Raw genomic sequence first — 25454 nt, 5'->3', positions numbered from 1 at the left:
AGTAACAGTCTTCCCAAGGGCAAGTCCCGTGGTAGAGGGCTCAGCCCATCAAACCGCCAGTCCCCAATGTCTGTGAGCACATCAGCAACCATCAAGGTGGGGAAGCCCAACACCCCTGCATTCTTCCCCAGCTCCTCAGGGGGGCTCTGTATATTTTTTCATTGGTTTTTTTTTTCTAAATTAACTGTTAACTATATCAAAAAAAATTTTTTAAAAACATACAATAAAAAAAATTTCAAACAAACCAAAACAAGGGAATAAGATGAAGACAACTAACCTAAAATAACTACTTTACTTCCAACATCTTCTTACTGTAACCCAAGAAAATATGTAGACTACAACCCAGCAAAGGAGTAAGAAAGACAGATAACCTAAGATAGCAACATTTCTGTGAACTTGTTCCTACCATACCCACCAGAAATTAACAAACCTTAGTCCGTCCTGGGCATTCCCAGAACGTTAAATTTACCCACAATAACTTATCTGTTCTTATTAGGTTATCGTTCCCCCTTCACTAATTGCTCTCTATCACTGGGTCCCCTACATTCTACATGATAAACCATTTATTTTACATTTTTCAGTGTTCACATTAGTGGTAGCATTTAATATTTCTCTTTTTGTGCCTGGCTTACTTCGCTCAGCATTATGTCTTCAAGGTTCCTCCATGTTGTCATGTTTCACGACATCGTTCTTTCTTACTGCCGCATAGTATTCCATTGTGTGTATATACCACGTTGTATTTATTCACTCATCTATTGAAGGACATTTGGGTTGTTTCCATCTCTTGGCAAATATGAATAATGCTGCTGTGAACATTAGCGTGCAGATATCTGTTCGCGTCACTGCTTTCAAATCTTCCGGGTATATACTGAGAAGTAAAATCCATTGTAGGTATATACCACATTTTATTTATCCATTCTTCAGTTGAGGGACACTTGGGATGTGTTCTAGTTTGCTAATGCTGCAGAATGCAAAACACCAGAGATGGATAGGCTTTTATAAAATGGGGGTTTATTTCACTACACAGTTACAGTCTTAAGGCCACAAAGCGTCCAAGGTAACACCTCAGCAATCGGGTACCTTCACCGGAGGATGGCCAATGGCGTCCGGAAAACCTCTGTTAGCTGGGAAGGCAGCTGGCGTCTGCTCCAAAGCTCCAGCCTCAAAATGGCTTTCTCCCAGGACGTTCCTCTCTAGCAAGCTTGCTCCTCTTCAAAACATCACTCCCAGCTGCACTCTCTTTCCTCTTTGAGTCAGCTCATTTACATAGCTCCACCGATCAAGGCCCACCCCCGAATGGGCGGGGCCACGCCTCCATGGGAACATCCCATCAGAATCATCTCCCACAGCTGGGTGGGGCACATTCCAAGCAAATCCAACCAGCACCAAAAATGTCTGTCCCACAAGACCACAAAGATAATGGCATTTGGGGGACACGATACACTCAAACCGGCACAGGATGCTTCCATCTTTTGGCAGTTGTGAATAATGCCACTGAACATCATTGTGTAATTATCTGTTTGAGTTCCTGCTTTCAGTTCTTTTGAGCATATACCTAGACGCAGGATGCGGAATTGCCAAGCTATCTTCCACAGTGGCTGCACAATTTTACATTGTCACTAGCAGTGAATGAGTGTCCCTGTGTCTCCACATCCTCTCCAACACTTGTAATTTTGTGGGTTTTTTTTTTATTTGTTTGTTTGTTTGTTTAGTAGTAGCCATTCTAGGGAGTGTGGAATGGTATCTCATTGTGCTTTTGATTTGCATATTCCTAATATCTAATGATGTTGAGCATCTTTTTGTGTGCTTTTTAGCCATTTGTATATTCTCTGTGGAGAAATGTTTACTCACGTCTTTTGCCCATTTTTCAAAATGCAGTTGTTTTTCTTTTTATTGAGTAGTAGGATTTCTTTATGTATTCTGGATATTAAACTCTTATCAGATCTGTGGTTTCCAAATATTTTCTCCTGTTGAGTAGGTTGTCCTTTCACTTTTGCGATGCAAAAACGTTTTTGTAATTTTGATGCAGTCCCATTTATCTGTTTTTTTCTTTTGTTGCTTGTGCTTTGGATGTAAAGTCTAAGAAAGCGTTGCCTCACACAAGATCCCAGAGGTCATCCCTACATTTTCTTCTAGGAGTTTTATAGCCTGGTTCTTACTCATAAGTGTTTGATCCCTTTGAGTTAATTTTCGTATATGGTGTGAGATGGGGTCCCCCTTCATTCTTTTGCATATGGAGATCCAGTTCTTTTAGAACTATTTGTTGTCAAGACTATTCCTTCCCAATTGGGAGAACTTGGCAGCCTTGTCAAAAATCAATTGGCCATAGATGTTAAGGTCTGTTTCTGAAATCTCGATTCAGTTCCTTTGGTCTACATGACCATATGCCAGTACTATGCTGTTCTGACCACTGTAGCTTTGTAATGTTTTAAAGTCAGAAAGTGTGAGTCTTTTATATACTTTTTAGGTGACTACACTTGAGGAAGAAATAAAATTTTTGAACTACATTAAGAAGTTGCAGTAATTAAGTTAATCACATTTTTTAACACAATCAACATTATAGTATACATGTTTTATAAAAGTATGGATGAGTGTAATTTATAAACTTGTGTCTTTTATACATAAGTCTCATACTGCAATTAAACATCTATGTCTAACTTTTAGTACTAAGCAAATTTCACATGATGGTAATTGAAAGACTTAAGATTGTAGATCAGACCTTTCTCCCTGGATCTGATTGTCATCATGTATTTTTAAATAAAAGAGGACACATGTTTGGTAGTAATTTTGCCTCATAACCAACACTGCCTCTTAAATTTTTACATGAGTTTAGTTAAAATGGAAAAAACAATTTGCCTTTCATTTTTAAAAACATGACTTGATATAGAAAGCTAAATAGAAAGTACCTGGCAAATGGTAGGTACTTAATTATTGTACATGAAATGAAATTGCATGTTTTTACTTAAAATAACAGATTAATATTTTAGCTTAATATCTTAGAAACATTATTTCTTCTTTTATACTAATGTGCTACATCAGAAGTTTAAAATAGGAGATTAAAATTATAGCATCCATAGGTAAGCAACATTTTAGATAGCTCTATTTGAATTTATACTTCCTTAAAGAAATACTGAAATCATTGGCCTTCATTATTAGTAACTGCCAAATATGGAAAAAAAATCTTCAGTATTTTTATCAATTTATATGCCAGGAAATATATGCTACATATACTGAGATATTACATCATTCTTCTAATGAAATATTAATGCATGTATGAATATACTGTCATATATATGAGGATAGTGCAAAAAGATACACTAGATCCAGGATTTGTTTTGAGTTCTTTTTAGAACAGATGTGTTGGATTCATGCTGATGTGTCATCAGCGCATACCTGACAACTGCTCTTAGTATTTATAATATGGTCAACCAGGTTGAGGAATGAAATCCATGGTGTAGAACAATCCTATGTATAAATGTTCTATGTGAGTATTAGATGTATAAAGTTATTTGATTACAAAGAGTCTAACCCACAGTTTTTCATACCCTTCTATTTTGTGAAACTCTACAGTTCCCTGAAATAATTTGCAAGTGAAAGCAGACTTTGAATTTTTCAATCTGTTTTTTTTAGAATTTGTTTATATGAAACCAATCTCTCAAATTAATTCCTTTCTCTTATTCAATCTCCTAATTACTCTTTCATCTTCACCTCCTTATAGTTATACTTTGGCTAAAGTGAATAATATGTTGCCACCTGTAGGTAGAAAATTAATTACACTTGTTTTATGACACATAGAAAAGCATAATCAAAAAAAAAAAAAGAGTTCTTTTTTTCCAACTGCTACAACCACCATCTTCAAACTCATTACATTATATTTACCGATTTCTGTTATTGATGTTGCCATTTAGGGTGCCTGTGCCTTAAATTAAAGTATTTACTTAAACTCTATCATTTTGTCATAAACTATTATTGTTTTATATACATCATTCAAACCTACCATCTTATTAAAGTTCTGTGACTTCAAAAGGTTTAAAAGACCTGTTTAAACCAACTAACTTAACCAGTCATGTAAGTTAACTGTTGGATCTTAGTTTATATCTGGAGTGGGGAAAATTACAAGTATCTGTTCCCAGGAATGAAAAAACATCCCTTCCTACAATCTATTATCATTAGTCTTTTGGTTTTGTGCCTTCTCTGTAATGATATAGGTTTGTTTTTCCTTTATTCTTTACAGAGTGCTGCAGCAGCTCCCAGTCCAGTGCTAGGAAACATTCCCCCAGGAGATGGCATGCCAGTAGGTCCTGTACCACCAGGGTTCTTTCAGGTACTCAGAGAAACTCTGACTAGGAATTTTAAGGCATAGGAACTCCAGTTTGATTTTATTTAAAGATGTGGAAGAAGATGAGGCTATTTTAATTCCTGTGGTAAACATAATGCTATGCAACCAACTCTTGATTATTCTGACCAGTTATCTAGTTACAGAGTAGCCCATTTTTCCTATGTTTGTTTATTTATTTAGTCATTTCATTGCTCAAGAAAGAAGGGGGGTGGAAATGCAAATTAGATCAAGTTAACTGGTAAAGATTTGGAGGGAGAAGAGGCTAAAGTTGCAGTTCTGAAAAGATCTCTGTATTTTAATTATCCAAGCCATACCTCCCCAGACTAAACATAATCAAGATTTGGCTGTGCTTTCAAAATATGGCTAAATCATAACCTATTCATTTACCAAGAATTATATGCTATATCAAAATATTTTTGAGAATCATCTTTGTGGCTAAGATGGAATCTTTAATAGTATCATTATGTAACATTGTTTAAAGATGAGATTTTCAAATGTATGCTAGTATTTAAAAATTTCAACAAGACAAATTATTTTAGCAAAGATTCTTGGTTTTTAAATTACAGTACATCACATTTTAATTTTATGACACCCACATCTTGAATCTGCCAGTTTTTTTAACCCAAACCAACATAAATTCTGAAGATTATTTTTTAATACTTAATTTTATAACAATTTGAGAAAATTAAGATAAACCTAGGTGTTATCGAGTCTGAAGGCTTTCAAGAATTAATGTAATCATGTTAGGTATATACAGACTAATTTGTCATTTTAGTGTTTTGTATTTACAAAGTCCTCAATAATTATTTGTTAATCCATACCATCATGGCAGGATAGGTCAATATACTTATAAATATGAAAATGGAGAAATAAAATTATGAATAATTTGTCAAAGAACAGCAATTGAACAAAAAAGGTCTTAATTAGAATCTAATATCAAATCAAATATGAAGTCCCTTTAAGTCATGCTTATTTGCTTGGCTACTCTGTATTAATATTCACATGGTCTAGAATATTCAAAAGTCATCTTAGAGCTCACATTCTGTTTTGGGGGTGCTTTATTATAATCTAGGAACAGATTGTAACTCCTGATTTTCAATTAAATAACCACGATTTGAGATAATAATTAATAGCTAATACTTAATATACTGTTTATTATGTGCCATGCTGTGTTCTAAATGCTTTACATATATTAACTCTTTTAATCCTCAAAAGAATCCTATGTGTGAAGTAATATTATCATCTGCATTATACAGATGAGGAAACCAAGGCATCAAAAGATTTGTAACTAATAAAGTCAGACAGTGACAGGACTGGGATTCAAATGAAAGCAGTCTGGAATTTTGCTATTGAATTTACCTTTTTAAAGTTCATAATTGATCATTATTCATGAAATAGTTCCAGCCCATTTTATTTTTTCCTGATGCTTTTATTTGTCTTGGCAAAGACGGGTTGAAGTAGGGAGTAAATCAGAACACCTTTTCTACTTGAGAGTTAGTCGGAAGCTCTCCAGGTGGCTCTTGGGGCAAGGAGGAAGCCAAATTCTTTCATCCTAGGATTAAACAAAGATGTACAAACCCATACCTTCTAATTTTCTCATTTCATAGAATGAACCATCTCCCCTTACCTGTCTTCTGTCTCAAAGTCTGGGTAAGAGTAGTTAAAATAGAGTTAACTTTAGTTATTCTAATGTGATATTTGAGTGCTACTAGATACCAAGCACTATGGTAGGCATCTAAAAATGAGTAGATATATTGTATACCTTGCTGAAGCTCATTATCTACATGTGAGGGAGAATTAAAAACAAATAGCTGCAATACAACCAGATATGTACTGTTAACTGGGTAAAGTATAAACTTCTGTGATAACTTAGAAAAGAGAACCATTAAGTAGGTCTGCCTGAGTTGGGGCTAAAAGTGATTTGGAAGAAGTTTTCCAGGCAAACAGAGGAATAACATTTCAGAAAGTGAGAGGGAAAGACTTGAAGGATAATACTCTGGTTTCTAGTGCTAATTTGGGCAGATGGAGGTATCGTTTTCTGACATAGGGACCACAAAACAAGAAGTAGGTTTGAGGTGAGGCATATGAGTATTCAGTGGGTAAACTCAGGTAGAAGTATCTTTTAGGTGGATGGACCTACAGATCTGAAGCCTAGGATAGTGAGCTAGGCTAGAGATTAAAAAAAAAAAAAAAATTAGATGGCCATCATCATATTAAGGCAATTGAATGCAAATGAGTAGATTAATTGTCTAGGGAAAAAGTATAGAATGAGAAGGCAAGAGGGTGTACAACAGAATTCCAAAGAACACAAGCATGTAAAAGATGAACAAAGAGAATAGAGCGCATTAAAGAATCTGGATGTAGGTGTATCAGTTGGGTGGCTTATTGTAGTAGTTCAAAGAAGAGACTTTCTGAACCTATTCAAGAGCAGTGACAGTAGGATTGGAGAGGAAGAGCAGTTTGTAGTTAAATTTGATAGGCCTTAGCAGATTAACCAAATTAAGGGTAGATGAGGAAGGGTTGGAGACATCAAGGATAATTCTGTGGTTCCTACTTTGGGCCCCTGGATAATTTTATTTGAACTTACCTGAGTAAGGGAAGATAGAAGGTAGGAAAAGTTTTAAATACACTTGAGTTTGTCATACAGATCATTCCTCTTTATCACAGCAGACCATTCCATCTAATCTCAAATACAGTTTTTCCCTATCAACAGGCTTAAATTTATCCTGCCTCCCTAGAAATGCCTCTCTAAGATAATGAAAAACTCAAACTAATCAGATTTTTAAAAAAGAAATACGACGTTACTGTCTTTTGGTATAGTGATGGGATCAGGCTACTCAAATGTTACCTAACTATCAGCATTGGTTTCCTGGAAGGATTGGGTTATTCTTCAGCATGACTCTGGCCGTAATGCCATAATGCTTATTGTTAATGAAGAGAAGCTGCTTCCATGAATAGAAACAGCAACAAACAATCATAATTCAAGTGCAAAACACCAGGTACTAATCCAGTTCCAAAGAAACATTGACCTCCAAGAATGATCCAAACTAGAGAACCGGGATGGGGTATCATTTCAGAGTTAAATTACAATGCTCAAGACCAGCAAGGCTAGGGAGATTGGAAGCTACTGGAAAAGAGCTGGCCATGTTTCTTCTAAGTATGCAGGTCCAGACAGTTCACTAGGATAGAGACTCAGGCTCTCCTCCAAAGCCAGAGACTCTAATATCAGAGAAAACCTGGTTCGAAATGGACTTAGTCAGAAGGTTGCTGAACAGTTCATCCAATCTCTCAGCTTGCTTGCAGCTCCTAAATTCCCATTGCCTTTGGCCTCTGAGTACAGTATGAGAATATTTTTGAATTGCAATTCTTAGGAAATGCAAAACTCACCTAGGGACAGCTGGAATGGGACTAGACCAGGAAAGGATTGAGTCTATTAAAATGTAATGAATAAATGAAAATAAAGAAGAATAATTTGTAATTAGCACAAAAAGCATCAGTTAACTAGTTCTAAGCCCTACTTACTACATGAGTAGTTACATACCTTGAAACAGTTCTCCTAACTAGATGAACATACTCCTTTTATTCCTGTTCTCATTGCAGAAATAGCCCCCCTTTTTCAATATGATGTAAGTATAGACCTAAGGTCATTACCCAGTGGAATTATCACAAATTGAACTCATAACAACAGTATTTGAGTAATAGCAATTAATTCAAGCTCTCAAATAAATAATTATGATTAATGTCTCACATGTATAATAAGTCCATCCTGGAAGGCAGCCTTTAGATTAGTCTCTTATTTGTGACAGATATTAACATTGTTTATACTTAAACTTTGTTTTAATTGAAATGGGAGAGCTTCTGTAGGAGACTGTTTAAGTAAAATCAGTGGGAAGAGTTAATCATGCAAAAGGAAGTGTCAGTCTAATAAAATGAAAGCCAATTAAAGTAAAACACATTTATTTTACTTGGAGTCCTTTATCAATGAGGTAATTTGTATAAGAAACCTTGTAAATCCTCAGAGTTACACCTACCATGCTACTGGTGAACAACATTAGAGCAGCTTTCTGATTTGGAACACTTGCTGCTGGAGTTGGAAAGAGAGAAGCAGACAGTGATCCAACTAGAGTTTGGAGTTTTGGAGGCAGAAACTACAGTATCGGGGTGTTATAAGTAGTATACATAGTAGGCATTTACAACTGAGTCTAACTCTCCTGCCCCTATGCTGGAGTCTCATTCAAAAGTTTCATTATATACTAAGTATTTTGAATTATATATTAAAAGCATGATCTATTATTTATTCATATTCACTCATAACATTTATACAAAAAGACAAAGGTCTTTGATTCCTGCAACTTTATTGAAATAAGCAATTGTGTTCCTTAGACCAATTAGATTTTCTTTTCACTTACGTATAATGGTGAAAATGGTTTAGTAAAATTCATGAAATAAAAGAACTCACCGTTTTGGCTTTTAAAAAATTAGACTGTTAACTCTGTTACCTTACAGATGTCTATAATTTTATGGATTTGAGTAAGAGGAAAGCTTCTCTTGTGAATTTACTATAACTTGTACTATATTAAGGAAGTGGGCATCTCTTCTTTCAACCAAAAACTTTTGAGGGAGGTGAAAATGCTTTCACAAGAAAACTTTTAAGAAGAAATCTATATCTGGTTTTTAATCACTTTAGTAATGAAACACATATAATCTGTATAAAAGCACAATATAATTTTAATAGATGCTAATGTAGTATAATATCTGAGTTTATAAGTAATGTGAGATATACTTGTAAATACCTCATTTTGAGCCCTGGATAGCCTTTTACTATTTTTACCATGTATTACATTTTGTTTTGATTTTTATCTTGAAACAATTGTTGTATTCTTGTACAGGATCTTTAGTGTTTTCGACTGAAACTGTTGAACATGAATAATATTGATATTGGGTTGTAAATTTAGGACTTTGCCACTTATGAGATTATAAATACTTGTTAAAATATACCACGTAATTTGTTTTCAGACCATGGTGGTCATCCATATTTTAAAATCTGAATTCACTGAAATTCACATGTGGTAGAAAATATGTTGCAGCAGATTTTTAAGTTACATTTTGTTTGCAGGCATCACATTAACAATAGTAAAGCTGCTTTGCCATCTAGTGGTGGTTCTCAGATGTCTCCACTTGTGCTGGGCATGTTTCCCAAAGGTGCTATTTTTAGCACGATGCACTGTAGCAAGCTGACCTAATGCTTTGACATAGTAAATACGCAATAAGAAGAAAAAAATAGAAATAAATTTCCCCCTTTTCTGTGGTTTGTTATTGCCTAGAAAAGGCTCAATATAAATAACCTTCATAAAGCAACAAGGGCAAAACAAACTTAGGGTAATACAATGTGCTTGATATTTTAAAAGAAAAAGGAGCAACATTAATCAAAATTGAGTTAAATAATTATTTAATCTAATGCTTTAAATTTAAAAGAAAAAGCAAAAGCTCCTGATTAAATGTTTCTGGAATCAGATATTTAACTTATTCCTGGAATTAATTCCTACATTTTGAGGATTAGGATTAGTCTCTAAGTATGTTTGTCTACACTTTTATTCCTATTCAAATGTTCAGACTCCATCAATGTTATTATTAGTATTATTTATACATATACTAATCCACATGTCTTCTTAATTTCCTTCTATTACTAATTTTCATATTGTCTTCACTCAATGATTTGCCTTTCTTCGTATCCTTCCTGAGTATGGCCATTTCAGAAATTAGTCTTGGGAACTACTCTAAACCAGGAGAAAAATCTCTTTCTCTCTTTCTAGAACTTTAGATGTCATCTTTGATCTTAGGTAATGAACCCGAAGATTAATTATCATATCCTTTCTTAGTTTGAATAAGTATGGTACTGAAAATCTCGAGCAGAATTGACTTTTTGAATGATAACATCTAATATTATCCATATATATAGTTTAAAAATTCAGGCATTAAAAATTGTATATCTTGGGATTAAATATTCTAGAATTTGGATGGCAGGGATGAGGGGGGGAAAATTGCTCATTTATAAAAGTTGAAAAAAAATTAGGTTTCGTTTTCTTAAAAATGTAATTTTGAATCTTTAAAGGACAGAGATTCTAAATATAGAAAAAATTTTCCCAGTCTTTCCTTAGCATAAAGATAAAAGCAGCCTGAAAAATAAAGGTGCCTGACAGCTGCTGGCTTTGCTAATGCTATCCTGCAGTTGTGGTAATAGTTTTTCTGGCCTCATCTATTAGAACAAATTAAAACTGCCCAGCTTGAGTAATAACTAAATAAGCTTTTTTTAAAATTGTGATTTCAAACAACTAAAGACCCTACAGCAGTGACTGGATGGACAAAGAGCAAAGAAGGGAGTGTCAGGTATTTAGTCTTTACTTAGGTTTTCCAATTAGAATGGAATGGAATAGTTTCTTGTTAGAAACCCTACTTTTTTGATTTATTAGTTTGTCAAAATGAGAATTTAGGAAAAAGTTAGTTTGACCATCCTGGACCAGTATTTGACTTTCCTTTCACTTTCACATTACTCATATAAATTAAAGATGTCAAGATAATTAGTAGGAAACAACAAAATAATGATATTTTAAATCACATCTGTGATAAAAGCTTAGCTGTTTTTTAGATAATTTAAAATTACAGTTTTTCTTTTTGAAAAATCTTACCATTGAAAATCCTTTCTAGAGTACTGTGGTTTTGATTAAAGCCCCTTACAAAAGCATTTTTATACAGCAAATTGCAAATATGCAAAGGCTAATTATTATACAACTTTGGTTTTTATTAATGTTGGTTACAGAAACAAAAATGGTCATTCTTTGGAGGATTGAAGATAAGGAAAAGGTTTTTGGTTTATTTTAAATTTCCTATATAGGTGGGACATATTTATCTTAAGTATGCATTAGTATATCTTCAGGTTCTTTTTTTTTTAATACCTTATCACTAGGTGGTGTTCGGGAATAATTTGCCTTATGTTCTAGATCAGCGGTCGACAAGCTTCTTCTGTAAAAGGAACAAATAGTAAATGTTTTAGGCTTTGCAGGCCACGTGGTCTTTGTCACAACTACTGAATTCTGCTCATATAGCATGAAAGCAGTCATAGACAGTATGTGAACTAATGAGCATGACTATGTTCCACTAAAATTGTATTTACAAAAACAGGCAGCAGGCCAGATTTGGCCCATATGCTATAATTTGTTGACTCATGTTGTATAGGAATATGGTCACTACTAGATAGCCTATAAGAGATCCAAAAGGTAAGGTCTAAGAACAATGTTTCTACAAGTGTGTTCTCTCAACTGCTGATGTGAGAATCCTGGAGTCACCCCCTTCTAGTTTGTCAGAATTCTTTTGAGGTGGTGGTGGGGGCTGGAGAGCCTTTGTTTGTTTAACATATTATTCTTACAACCTAAAACTTCAAAATCACTGACTAAGATTGTCTGTGACATTCAGCAACAAATATTTATTGCCCCTATTTTAGTTTCCTTGGCTGCTCAAGCAAATACCATGCAATTAATTGGCTTAAACGATGGGGATTTATTGGCTCATGGTTTTGAGGTTTGGAGAAGTCCAAATCAAGGCATCATCAAGGTGATGCTTCCTTCCCAAAGACTGGTGTTCTGGGGCTGGCTCCTGTGGTCCTTGGTCCTGGGATCCTCTCTCACATGACAGTTCCCATGGTGGCCTCTCTTGGTTTCTCCTTTTTCTTCCAGGTTCCATTGACTTTCAGCTTCTGGCTGCTCCCTCTGTGACTTTTTCTCTCTCTTTCTGAATTTCATTCTGTTTATGAAGGACTCCAAAATCCATCCCACCTTAACTGAGGTAACCTCATCAAAAGGTCCTACTTACAGTGGGTTCACACCCACAGGAATGTTTTCTGAAGTACATAGCTTTAAACTATCATACACCCCGTTGTAAGGTTACTGCACTGAGTAAGATAAATAGAAATCCTGGCCTTCATAGAACATAGAGTCTGCTAAAGAAGATAGTCAGTAAACAAAATAAATAATTATTTTAAAATATACCATATATTAGACAGTGATGAGGTCTAAGGAGAAAAATGTAACAGAAAAGGAAAATTGGCAGTATTGATGTTTTGGATAGGGTGGTCAGAGAAGGATTCATTGAGAAGATGTCATTTGAATAAAGACCCAAAGAAAGTGAGGAACAAGCCATGCAGATATCTGGGGAAAGGGTTTTCCAGGGTGAGGGACTAGCAATCGCAAAGGCCCTTAGTTCAAAGGCATTTTTCAGGAGACAGTGAGAGGTCTGGGTAGCTAAGATGGAGTGTCAGCTGAGGAGAATAGTTGGATATGAAGTCATAAGATAACAGAAGGCCAGATCAATGAGAACCTTGTAAGTCATTGTAGGGACTTTGGATTTTACTCTGAATGGAGGATTTTATGAGTCATTCTGGCTGCTCTGTTAAGAGTAGTCGGGGGTTGGGGGGAGGATAGAAACAAGGAGACTAGTTTGGATGCTATTGCAAAAGTATATTTTGAAGCCAGAGCCAACAGATTTTGTTGATGGATATGTGTTGAGAAAAAGACCAGTCAAGGATGACTACAAGGTTTTTGACCTATTTAACTGGAAAAATAGAGTTGATATTTACTAAGGTAGGTAAAACTTCAAGAGGAGGAATGAGAGGGAATATTAGAACCTTAGTTTTGAACCTGTCAAGATTGAGAGAACTATTATATATTCAAGAGATTTTGAATAGGGAGCAAGATATCAGAATCTGGAGTTTTAGCAGTGAGGCCCAGAATAGAGAGAGAACTTTGAGAGTCATTAGTATACAGACAGTATTTAAAGCTTTGAACCTGGATGGCATTACCAAAATAATCAGCATAAGACAGATCCTGGGGCACTCTAATGATAAGAAGTCAGAGAGATGAGGAGGAACCAGCAAAGCAGAATTATAAGCAACAGCCCATGAGATTGGAAGAAAACCAGACAATGTGGTATCCTGGAAGCCAAATGAAAATGTTTCAAGAAGAGTGATCAGCTGTGTCAAATGCTACTAATAGGTCAAGTTAGTTGAGGACTGAGAATTGACCATTGGATTTAACAAGGAGGTCATTGGTGGCCTTAATAAGGCCACTTTCAATGGGGGTGAAAGCTTTATAAAGGTGGATGCAGGATAAACTGGGGAGAGAGAAATTGGGAAGAGCAAAAACTCCTCTAAAAGAAAAGTGAAAAATGAGCCAGTAGCTGGAGAGAGAAGAAATGTTGCTGGGAGTGAAGTGTTGGCTATTATAAACTGCTCTGTTCCTGCTGAGGGACAAAGAAAACAATTCTGCTGGCAACTGTGGAAGGAGAATATAGGATATGTCAGATAACATCCATTCTCCCCAGTCATCAGGTATATTCTTAAGTATAAAAAATAGTACCAGGGAATAGAGCAATCCAGATTCCCTTTATGCACAATGTGATGCTTATCAAGAAAGAGTGAAATGGAATTAATTACTTAGAATGCCTAGAAACAAGAATACTTACCTATTTTCTGTCATTTTTATAGTCTATAAATGGTCTCTGATATTACAAATGATTGACTTCGGTAACTATCTTTTCCACTTGAATTTGCCTTATTTTATTGTGTACTTGTATTTTAAGGAACATGTATTTCAAAATGCATATTTTAAACTGAGGGTGCAAAAATAACTTCAGTTAGTGCAATTTGGATTATCTCATCTTGCTTATGTTTATACTTTTAAGCATTATTTAAATTAGTAAACTTTAGTTTCAAAACAAACTTGGTGTGCTAATAATATCCTTAAAAATTAAAAAATACGTAGAAAGATTATTATATAGTTCAGACATGAATTGAGTTGTTTTAAGTATAGACTCCATGTTTGTAGGTAAGTAACCAAATGAATACGAGTAGCATTCATTTCTGAGGAAAGCAAAAATATATATAATTTGCCACTTGCAAACCACACCCAGAGGTAAGTTTCATTAACATGTTATTATATCTGCATGTGAATTTAAAAGGACTGCTGCTTAATCAGTAACAACTTCTCTAGCATATCAAGATATCAGAAGGGTAAGAAAAAAGTGGCGCTTTTTTTTTGCAATTGTATATTTAAGTAAATTAAAGTGTATGTCTCTCTGATACTCTCATCTAGAACAAGTTGCATAGAGATGTGACTATAAAATAGAGAAAAGTGAGAAGCAAAAAAGATTGATTTTGTATTCTTTAATGAAAAGTTAAGGCTGTTTTAAAAAAATACTTTATCAAATTTTAACTTCTTTTTTGACTGAGTCAGCCTGTCTTACCCTAAATTATAAAGCCCAGGTATTTATTTTCATACCTATACTATTGTTTTTTTTATTTCGGTTTATTGAGTACGTCACATACCCTACAGTCCTCCACAGTGTACAATCAGTTGTTCACAGTACCATCACCTGGTTGTACATTCATCACCAAAATCAATTTTTGAACATATATCATTACTCCAAGAAAAAAAATAAGAATAAAAACACAAGTAAAGAAAAACACCCAAAACATCCCATCCCCCCTATTATTCATTTAATTTTGTTCCCATTTTTCTTCTCATCTGTCCATATACTGGATAGATGGAGTGTGAGCCACAAGGTTTTCACAATCACACAGTCACACTGTGTAAGCTACATAGTTATATAATCATCTTCAAGAATCAAGACTAATGGGTTGCAGTTCAACAGTTTCAGGTATTTCCTTCTAGCTATTCTAATACACTAATAACTAAAAAGGAATACCTATATAGCACAGAGTGACCTCTCAACTCCATTAGATATTTCTCAGCCACTGAAACTTTATTTTGTTTCATCTCTTTTCCCCCTTTTGGTCAAGAAGATTTTCTCAGTTCCACGATGCTGGGTCCAGGCTCATCCCTGGAGGTCATGTCCCATGTTGCCAGGGGGATTTACACTCCTGGGAGTCATGTCCCATGTAGGGGGGAGGGCAGTGAGGTAACCTGAGTGGGCTTAGAGAGAGTCTCTGGGGGAGCCTCTTAGGCACAATTGTAAGTAGGCTTAGCTTTTCCTTCGTAGTAACAAGCTTCATAAGGGAAAGCCCCCAGATCAAGGGATCAGCCTACTAAATTGGTAGTCCTCAATGTTTGTGAAAATATTAGTCATAATCCAGGTAGGGAAGTCCAACATTTCCACATTTTTCCCGAGTTTCTAAGGGGGGCCTCCAATTGCATTTTTATTCTCTATCCAAATTACTTTGGGATGTATCGGGATTTCACCCTAACTTGTATAAACCTACCCGATTTCACTTCCTATTCAAAGTTCCATGTACTTAAGGTGTTTGAATAAACTGACCATACAAGTTAAATTATTTAGTGTGCTACAGAAAATATAGATCCTGCAACAAATAAACTTCTCTTGCCTTGGTCTCACACAGAAGTTGAAGTTTTAAGACATAGTCATATACTATTGTTTTAAGGTGGGCTGATTGGTCCTGTTTACTTCAGTCACTAAGTGGGAAGCAGCATGGAAGCCAAATTCAGCTTATGTAGAACTCCAGCTACTTGTCTCACAGACACCAAAAAAAAAAAAAAAAAAAAGTGTCTGTGTGTATTGCTGAGTATAAGTTTATCTAAAACAAATTATTAAAAGTTTTTTAGAATGTTATTCAGCCTTTCATGATTTATTAGACCAGCAGACAGAATAGACCCCATTTACTATCCAGAACTCCATTGCCACACACCAATATCCAATGACTGTATGGTAAAGAAGGTTTGAGAAATATACTCTCATCTTCTCAAAAAGGCTGTAGTAAGAGTGACCATTTTGATGCTCAGACGAACTCAAAAGAATCACCTGCTTATAACTCTGTTATGTATTGAGTTAGTTTTGCCAAGATAACATCCAGGAAACTGGATTTGTTATTACTTTACAGTTATTTTATGTGAGTTATTTTAATTAAGGTGTTGATGGTGATAGAATATCTGAGATGTAAGGAAGATAAACTACATACTTATGCTGTTATCAGCAGAATATACCAGTAGAAGTATGTTATTTTGTGAGCTAAATTAGTTTAGTACTAGTTGGAATTAAAATGGGTTAATCAGGAGTTCTTTATTCACTGGGGTGTCAGTAATGTCTGATGGAGATGTTCATGAAAAACAGAAAAGAAACTAAACAAATTAAGGTATATTAATTGTGAAGTAACTGACGAAATTCATTTGATTTATAATTTGTGTGTCATTACTTTCCTTCAGAAAACTCATGAAGCTTCTCGGGGAACTTTCAGAATAAAAATATGTGAACATTCCTACCATATGAGAGATAGCTGAAATGCAATAAGGAAATCATGACACTCTAATAATCTTTTTTTTTTTTAGTTTTTTTTTTTTATTAAATTCTGTTTTATTGAAATACATTCACACACCATACAATCATCCATGATATACAATCCACTGTCCACAGTATGATAACATACTTATGCGTTCATCACCACACTCTATCTCTGAACATTTTCCTTACATCAGAAAGAACCAGAACAAGAATAAAAAATAAAAGTGAAAAAAGAACACCCATATCATCCCCCCATCCCACCCCATTTGTCCTTTAGTTTTTATCCCCATTCCTCCACTCATCCATACACTAGATAAAGGGGGTGTGATCCACAAGGTCTTCACAATCACTGTCACCCCTTGTAATCTACATTATTATATAATTGTCTTCAGGAGTCCAGACTGCTGGGTTGGAGTTTGGTAGTTTCAGGCATTTACTTCTAGCTATTCCAATACATTAAAGCCTAAGAGGTGTTATCTATATAGTGCATAAGAATGTCCACCAGAGTGACCTCTCGACTCCATTTGAAATCTCTCAGCCACTGAAACTATTTCGTCTCATTTTGCATACCCCTTTTGGTCAAGAAGATACTCTCAGTCCCACGATGCCGGGTCCACATTCATCCCCGGGAGTCATACTCTGCATTGCCAGGGAGATTTACACCCCTGGGAGTCGGGTCCCACGTAGTGGGGAGGGCAGCAAGTTCACCTGTCGAGATGGCTCAGTTAGAAAGAGAGAGGGCCACATCTGAGCAACAAAGAGGTACTCAGGGGGAGACTCTTAGGCACCATTACATGCAAGTTTAGGCTCTCCTTTGTGGTAATGAGCTTCATAAGGGCAAGTCCCACGCTCAAGGGCTCAGCACATCAAACCGCCAGTCCCAATGTTTGTGACAACATCAACACCAGTCCAGGTGAGGATGTCCAACACAGCCGCACCTTCCCCTAGATCCTCGGGGCTGGGGAGGGGGAGGCTGTAAATGTATTTTTTATTATCTACCCAAATTACTCTGGGATGTGTCACTATTTCACTCCAGCCTATACTAACCTACCATATCTCACTTCCTATTCAAAGTTCCATGCAATTGTGGTGTTTGAACAAATCGACTGTAGAGTTGTACCGTTTAGAAAATTTAGATCCTGTACCAAATAGATGTCTATTCCCTTGGTCTCATATGAAAGTTGAAGTTTTAAAACACAATCAGTTTCAACCTTGACCCTTTGGCCTGGCTTGCCGTGGTCTTAACCAGACCTGCTTCATTCATATCACTAATTGAAGTCTGGGCTCTTTTTCAGCTTTTTTTTTTTTTTTTTTTTTGACAGTGGCTGTATGCACTAATACTGACATTCATATCTGCCGAGCTCTAGCTCTGAATTTCAGGTGTCTCAGAGATACGCATTGTTCCAGAGAACAATCAGGTTATACGCTAGGGGATCAGCATCTCAAAGTTCTGAGATAGGCCTTACAATTCAGGGATAGAGTTAACTGCTGTAAGAGCTTACAATCTAGGGACTATTACAATTATTGTGTCCACGTTAGGCTATGTTCTAAGATTCAATTCAGAGTTTACACATTGTAGTTAGTCCATATTGGTGAGGCATCATCCCTCTCACCATGTTTTCTCCAACACTTTTACTTCTATATATATATTTTCCTACAATTTTATAGAGTTATCTTCACATACCATACATTTATCCACAGTGTACAATCAGTTGTTCATGGTATCATCATAAAGTTGTACATTTATCACCACAATCAGCACTTGAACATACTGATTACTACAAGAAAAATTGTTTTTTTTTTTTTTTTTAGCAATAAGAAAAAATGATAAAAAGAAAAATAACATGTCACACAATACAATATACTACTAAGGACAGCAAATAACACCACTACCAAGAATCCCATATTACTCCCTTATATCCCCCTCTCATATACATTTAGCATTGGCATATTGCCTTTGTTACATTTAATGGAGGTATATTACAATGTTACTGTTGACCATAGACTCCAGTTTGCTTTGATTATGTTTTTTCCTGAATACCATCCCTTTTTCAAATTTCTACATGGTTGACATTCATTTGCTTTCCCACATGCAAAAACATTTTTATATTTGTATATTTAGTAACAGTCATTGGCCACTCCAGTTTTTGCCACGTTATACAATCCCAGTCTTTATCATCTATCTTTACCTCTGGTGTCATACATTCTCCTATCCCACCTCTTTCAGCTTTACTCACAGACATCTTTGTTCAGTGTACTTACAATACCGTGCTACCATCACACAGTATTATGCTATCTATTTCTGGATCTATGCAATCAGTCCTAAGCATAATGTACTCCTTCAGCATCAAATCGCTGATCTCTGCCCTCTTTCTGTCTCTTGGTCGCCTGTGTTGTCAGCTTTTAACTCCCAAAGTTTGTTCATTAATGTCTGTTCATATTAGTGAGACCATACAGAATCTGTCCTTTTGTTTCTGGCTAACTTCACTCAACATAATGTCCTCAAGGTTCATCCACATTATTACATGATCCATGTCTTTGTTCTGTCTTACAGCTGCATAATAGTCCATCATGTGTATATACCACAGTTTGTTTATCCACTCGTCCTTTGTTGGACATTTGGGCTGTTTCCATCTCTTGGCAATTGTGAATAATGCTGCAATAAACATTGGTTTACAAATGTCTGTTTGTGTCTTAAGTTTCAGTTCCTCTGAGTATATACCCAGCAAAGGAATAGCTGGGTCATATGGCAAATCTATATTTAGCTTCCTGAGGAACCTCCATACTGTCTTCCAGAGTGGTTGCACCATTCTACATTCCCACCAACAATGAATAAGTGTGCCTCTTTCTCCACATCCTCTCCAGCACTTGTCATTTTCTGTTTTTTGGATAATGGCCATTCTGGTAGGTGTGAGATGATATCTCATTGTGGTTTTGATTTGCATTTCCTTAATAGCCAGTGAAGTTGAGCATTTTTTCATATGCTTTTGAGCCATTTGTATTTCCTCTTCAGAAAAATGTCTGTTCATGTCTTTTGCCCATTTTTTAATTGGATTGTTTGTCTTTCTGTTATTGAGATGCAGGATTCCTTTATGTATTCGGGATATTAAACCCTTATCTGATATGTGGTTTCCAAATATCATCTCCCATTGTGTAGGTTACCTTTTTACTTTTCTGACAAAGTCCTTTGATGTACAAAAGTGTTTAATTTTGAGGAGCTCCCATTTGTCTGTTTGTTCTTTGGTTGCTCGTGCCTTGGGTGTGAGGTCTAAGAAACCACCTCCTTTCACGAGATCTTTAAGATATTGCCCTACATTTTCTTCTAAGAGTTTTATGGTCTTGGTGCTAATATTTAGGTCTTTGATCCACTTTGAGTTAATTTTGGTATAAGGTGTGAGATGGACATCCTCTCTCATTCTTTTGGAAATCGATATCCAGTTCTCCAAACACCATTTATTGAACAGGCTGCTCTTTCCCAGTTGCTTCGGCTTCACTGCCTTATCAAAGATCAGTTGTCGATAGATGTAAGGGTCTACTTCTGAACACTCGATTCGATTCCATTGATCAGTATATCTGTCCTTATGCCAGTACCATGCTGTTTTGAGCACTGTATCTTTGTAATATGCTTCAAAGTCAGGTAGTGTGAGACCTCCCACTTCATTCCTCTTTCTCAAGACATTTTTGGCTATTCGGGGCACCTTACCCTTCCAAATAAATTTAGTTATTGGTTTTTCTATTTCTATAAAGTAAGTTGTTGGGATTTGAATTGGTATTGCATTGAATCTGTAAATCAGTTTAGGTAAGATTGCCATCTTAACTATATTTAGCCTTCCAATCCATGAACATGGTATGTTCTTCCATTTTTTTAGGTCTTGTTCAATTTCTTTTAGCAGTTTCTTATAGTTTTCTATTTAAAGGTCTTTTGTGTCCTTGGTTAAGTTTATTCCTAAATACTTGATTCTGTTGGTTGCTATTGTAAATGGGATTTTTTTCTTGATTTCCTCCTCCTGTTGCCCATTACTTGTGTATAGGAACACTACAGATTTTTGCGTGTTGATCTTGTAGCCTGCTACCTTGCTGTATTCATTGACTAGTTCTAGTAGCTTTGCTGTAGATTTTTCTGGATTTCCTACATATAGAATCATGTCATCTGCAAATAGTGAAAGTTTTACTTCTTCCTCTCCAATTTGGATGCCTTTTATTTCTTTTTCTTGCCTAATTGCTCTAGCTAGAACTTCCAGCACAATGCTGAATAACAATGGTGATAGTGGGCATCCCTGTCTTGTTCCTGATCTTAGAGGAAAAGCTTTCAGTCTCTCCCCATTGAGTGTGATGTTAGCTGTGGGTTTTTCATATATTGCCTTTATCATATTGAAAAAGTTCCCTTCTATTCCTATCCTTTGAAGTGTTTTCATCAGGAAAGGATGTTGAATTTTGTCAAATGCCTTTTCTGCATCAATCGAGATGATCATGTGGCACTTCTGCTTTGATTTATTGATGTGGTGTATTACATTAATTGATTTTCTTGTGTTGAACCAGCCTTGCATACCTGGAATAAATCCCACCTGATCATGGTGTATAATTCTTTTAATGTGCTGCTGGATTCGATTTGCGAGTATTTTGTTGAGGATTTTTGCGTCTATATTCATTAAAGAAATTGGTCTATAATTTTCTTTTTTTGTAGTATCTTTGCCTGGTTTTGGTATTAGGGTGATGATGGCTTCATAGAAGGAGTTAGGTAGCTTTCCCTCTTCTTCAATTTTTTTGAAGAGATTGAGCAGGATTGGTACTAATTCGTTCTTGAATGCTTGGTAGAATTCACATGTGAAACCATCTGGTCCTGGGCTTTTCCTTTTTGGGAGCTTTTTGATGACTGACTCAATCTCTTTACTTGTGATTGGTTTGTTGAGGTCATCTATTTCTTCTTGAGTTAATGTTGGTTGTTTATGCTTTTCTAGGAAGTTGTCCATTTCATCTAAGTTGTCTAGTTTATTAGCATATAGTTGCTCATAGTATCTTCTCATTATCTCCTTAATTTCTGCAGGGTCGGTAGTTATATTTCCTTTCCCATTTCTGATTGCATTTATTTGCATCTGCGCTCTCTTTTTTTTTTTTGTTAGCCTAGCCAGTGGTCCATCGATTTTATTGATTTTCTCAAAGAACCAACTTCTGGTTTTGTTGATTCTCTCTATTGTTTTCCTGTTCTCAATTGCATTTATTTCTGCTCTAATCTTTGTTATTTCTTCCCTTCTGCTTGCTTTGGTGTTAGTTTGCTGTTCTTTCTCTAATTCCTCAAGGTGAGCAGTTAACTCTTCAATTTTTGCTCTCTCTTCTCTTTTAATATAGGCATTTGGGGCAATAAATTTCCCTCTCAGCACCGCCTTTTCTGCATCCCATAAGTTTTGATAAGTTGTGTTTTCATTGTCATTTGCCTTGAGGTAGTTACTAATTTCTCTTGTAATTTCTTCCTTTACCCACTGGTTTTCTAAGAGGGTGTTGTTTAGCCTCCATATGTTTGTGAATTTTATGACCTTCTGCCTTTTATTTATTTCCAACTTCATTCCATTGTGGTCTGAGAAAGTGTTTTGTATAATATCAATATTTTTAAATTTGTTGAGACTTGCTTTGTGACCCAACATGTGGTCTATCCTAGAGAATGTTCCATGAGCACTTGAGATAAAAGTGTATCCTGCTGCTGTTGGATGTAGTGTTCTATAAATGTCTGTGAAGTCTAGTTCATTTATCATACAATTCAACATCTCTGTTTCTTTAGTGATCCTCTGTCTAGATGTTCTATCCATTGATGAGAGTGGTGTATTGAAGTCTCCACCTATTATTGTAGAGGTATCTATTTCTCCTTTCAGTGATCGCAGTGTTTGCCTCATGAATTTTGGGGCATTCTGGCTTGGTGCATAAATATTTATGACTGTTATGTTTTCTTGATGAATTGACCCTTTTATTAATATATAGTGTCCTTCTTTGTCTCTTTTAATTGTTTCACTTTTGAAGTCTAACTTGTCTGATATTAATATAGCTACTCCCGCTTTTTTCTGGTTGTTGTTTGCATGAAATATCTTTTTCCAACCTTTCACTTTCAGTCTATGTTTGTCCTTGTGTCTAAAGTGAGTTTCTTGTAGACAGCATATAGATGGGTCCTGTTTTTTAATCCATTCTGCCAGTCTGTCTTTTTATTGGGGAGTTTAATCCATTTACATTTAGTGTTATTACTGTAAGGGCAGTACTTTCTACTACCATTTCGTTTTTTGGAATTTATATGTCATATCTTATTTTCTCTTCTCCTTTTACCTTTCCTGATAATCTTCATTTCTGCAGTCTTCTCCAACTCTCTCTCTCCTGTCTTTTCCTATCAGCCTGTAGCACTCCCTTTAGTATTTCTTGTATTGCCGGCCTCTTATTCACAAACTCTCTCAGTGTCTGTTTGTCTGAAAATGTTTTAATCTCTCCCTCATTTTTGAAGGAAAGATTTGCTGGATATAGAATTCTTGGTTGGCAGTTTTTCTCTTTCAGTATCTTAAGTATATCATGCCACTGTCTTCTTGCCTCCATGGTTTCTGCAGAGAAATCTGTACATAGTCTTATTGACCTTCCCTTGTATGTGATGGATTTCTTTTCTCTAGCTGCTTTCAGAATCCTCTCTTTGTCTTTGACATTGGACAATCTGACCAGTAAGTGTCTTGGAGTAGGTCTATTGGGATCTATTCTATTTGGGGTACGTTGTACTTCTTGAATCTCTAATTTTCTGTCTTTTATAAGAGTTGGGAAATTTTCAGTGAATATTTCTTCTATTACTCTTTCTGCCCCTTTTCCCCTCTCTTCTCCTTCTGGGATACCCATAACACATATATTTGTGCGTTTCATGTTGTCACTCAGCTCCCTAAGACCCTGCTCATATTTTTCCATTTTTTTCACCATCTGTTCTTTAGTGTGTATGAATTCGAATGACCTGTCTTCCAGTTCACTGATCCTTTCTTCTGCCTGTTCAAATCTACTGTTGTGTCCCTCCATTGTGTTTTTCATCTCCTCCATTGTGGCCTTCATTCCCATGAGTTCTGCCATTTGTTTTTTTAAGTTTATGAATTCTTCTTTATGGTCAGCCAGTGTCTTCTTTATATCCTTCAGCTCTTTTGCTATATCTTCCTTCATTTCATCAAATTTATTTAGCATTAGTTGCCTCCACTCCTGTGTCTCAGCTGAGCTATTAGTTTGTTCCTTTGGCTGGTCCATGTTTTCGTGTTTCCTGGTATGGCTTGTTATCTTAAGTTGTCTAGGCATCTGATTTTCTTGATTAGTTTATTTTGGAGCTTGTTTTCTGTCTTTTACCTAGTGGTTTTCTTGTTGGTTGGCTTTGTTCTCTGGCCTCTGTTATTCAGTTCAACTTATTCTAGACCTCTAACTTAGGTTCTATTTAGTTGATCAGAATTTTTCCCCTCTTGTTTTTTCTGTTTCTTGCTCTGCCTCTATGTAACCTTTTTGTGAGTGGGTCTCCTCAGATATGGTTGACCGTAGTCAGATTTTCCCAGTCTAGTGAGGCCCAGGTCTCATTGGGAGGGTATGGAGTTTTCCTGAGAATGAGACCCTCCTATGAGGCCTTTAGAATTGGTGCTTTTCCTCTCCTGTCCAGCAGGTGGCGCTGGCCAGCCCGCCGCTCCCCACCAGTGTGTGGAGACTTTAGTTCTCCTGGTGACTCTGATCCTGTTAGGGCCGTGGCTGACTGAAGCCAGAATCTGAATTCCAGCCCCTAGGGTCTGAATTCCCAGAAGGAGGACTGCCAGTTGAGCTGGACCTCCCTCCACTCTCCCAATCCTCAGAACTCCAGTTGTCTCTCAGGGGCACTATTCCCTTCTCCTCTCTCCTCTTTGGGGCCTCTCCAGGTAGATTCCTTGGTCAGCCTGAGTTGCCAATTAAAGACGGGGGTGGAGGCCTTCAGTAGTGAATATGGAATTCAAAGACACTGTGGGTACTCTGTCTCCCCCAAGCCCAGCCCAGTCCCTCAACCTGGGCTTTCCGATAGAAAATAACCACATATATTACTTTAGATTTAAAAAAAAAAAAAACAGAAAAGAAATCAAGAAAAAAAAAAAAAAGGAAAAAAAAAAAAATAGAGTCTCTTTTAAAAGTCTTTCCCCAGCCTGGAAGTTTTGTCAGTGTCAGAATAGAGCATTTAAATATATGCTTTGGGCTATTGTCTGATAATTACTCTCCAACCGCTTCAGTTCCACCCCTGCCGGGGGCTATTGAAATGCAAAAAGATAAGGGATCAGTGAGAAGCCAGAAGGGACAAAATGTAGGGGGAAAAAAATGGCTTTTTTGGAGTCTGGGAATGGGTGCCCACTTTTACGTGCCCCACTTCTCGGAGCCCAGCCCTTCTTTAGCACCCCAGCTCCCAAAGTTAGTTAATTAATTTGTTAATTAATTCTGCAGTTGAGGCTGGGTTGAGCCTCCCTTCTTGGCCTCAGCAGATTGCTGTTTTTTTTGGTTCCCTCCCCCCCCCTTTCAGGGAGCTGGCAGCAAGACAGTCTGTGAGGTCTGGGTGGGGAGGGGCGCCAGACCCCTGGTCCGGGCAACTTATAATGTTCGCTGCTATCTCAGCTTTTCCTCCAATTCCAAACTTGTGTCCAATGTGTGACTGGTTACTGGAGACCCCGAAAACACTGTTTCATATAGTTCTTGGGTAATTGCCAGCTGCTCTAGGGGAGAGACGAAATTCTGCTCCTCACCACTCCGCCATCTTGCCCCGCCTCTCTAATAATCTTTTAAAATAGTATTCTCAATATTATTTACTGTTGATAGC

At 36.3% G+C, this 25454-nt stretch overlaps 1 protein-coding gene across 5 annotated transcripts in view; it reads left to right on the top strand.

Annotated features, from left to right (window-relative positions):
• The window catches only part of SSBP2 (single stranded DNA binding protein 2), a 402865-nt gene that overhangs the window by 285656 nt on the left and 91755 nt on the right, over positions 1-25454 (top strand). For 3 of the 5 annotated variants that reach the window (XM_037801545.1, XM_037801544.1, XM_037801546.1), the window contains exon 5: positions 4235-4324. The exons of the other annotated variants lie outside the window; for them this stretch is intronic. In XM_037801545.1, the coding sequence (XP_037657473.1) occupies positions 4235-4324 (90 nt within the window). The remainder of the gene's footprint in view (positions 1-4234; positions 4325-25454) is intronic. 5 annotated transcript variants of the gene reach the window in all.

This window comes from Choloepus didactylus, chromosome 13, assembly GCF_015220235.1.
Source record: "Choloepus didactylus isolate mChoDid1 chromosome 13, mChoDid1.pri, whole genome shotgun sequence".
In the NCBI taxonomy this organism is placed as follows: domain Eukaryota; kingdom Metazoa; phylum Chordata; class Mammalia; order Pilosa; family Megalonychidae; genus Choloepus; species Choloepus didactylus.
The sequence above is the reverse complement of the archived record's forward strand: the minus strand, read 5'-3'. Positions and strand labels throughout refer to the sequence as shown.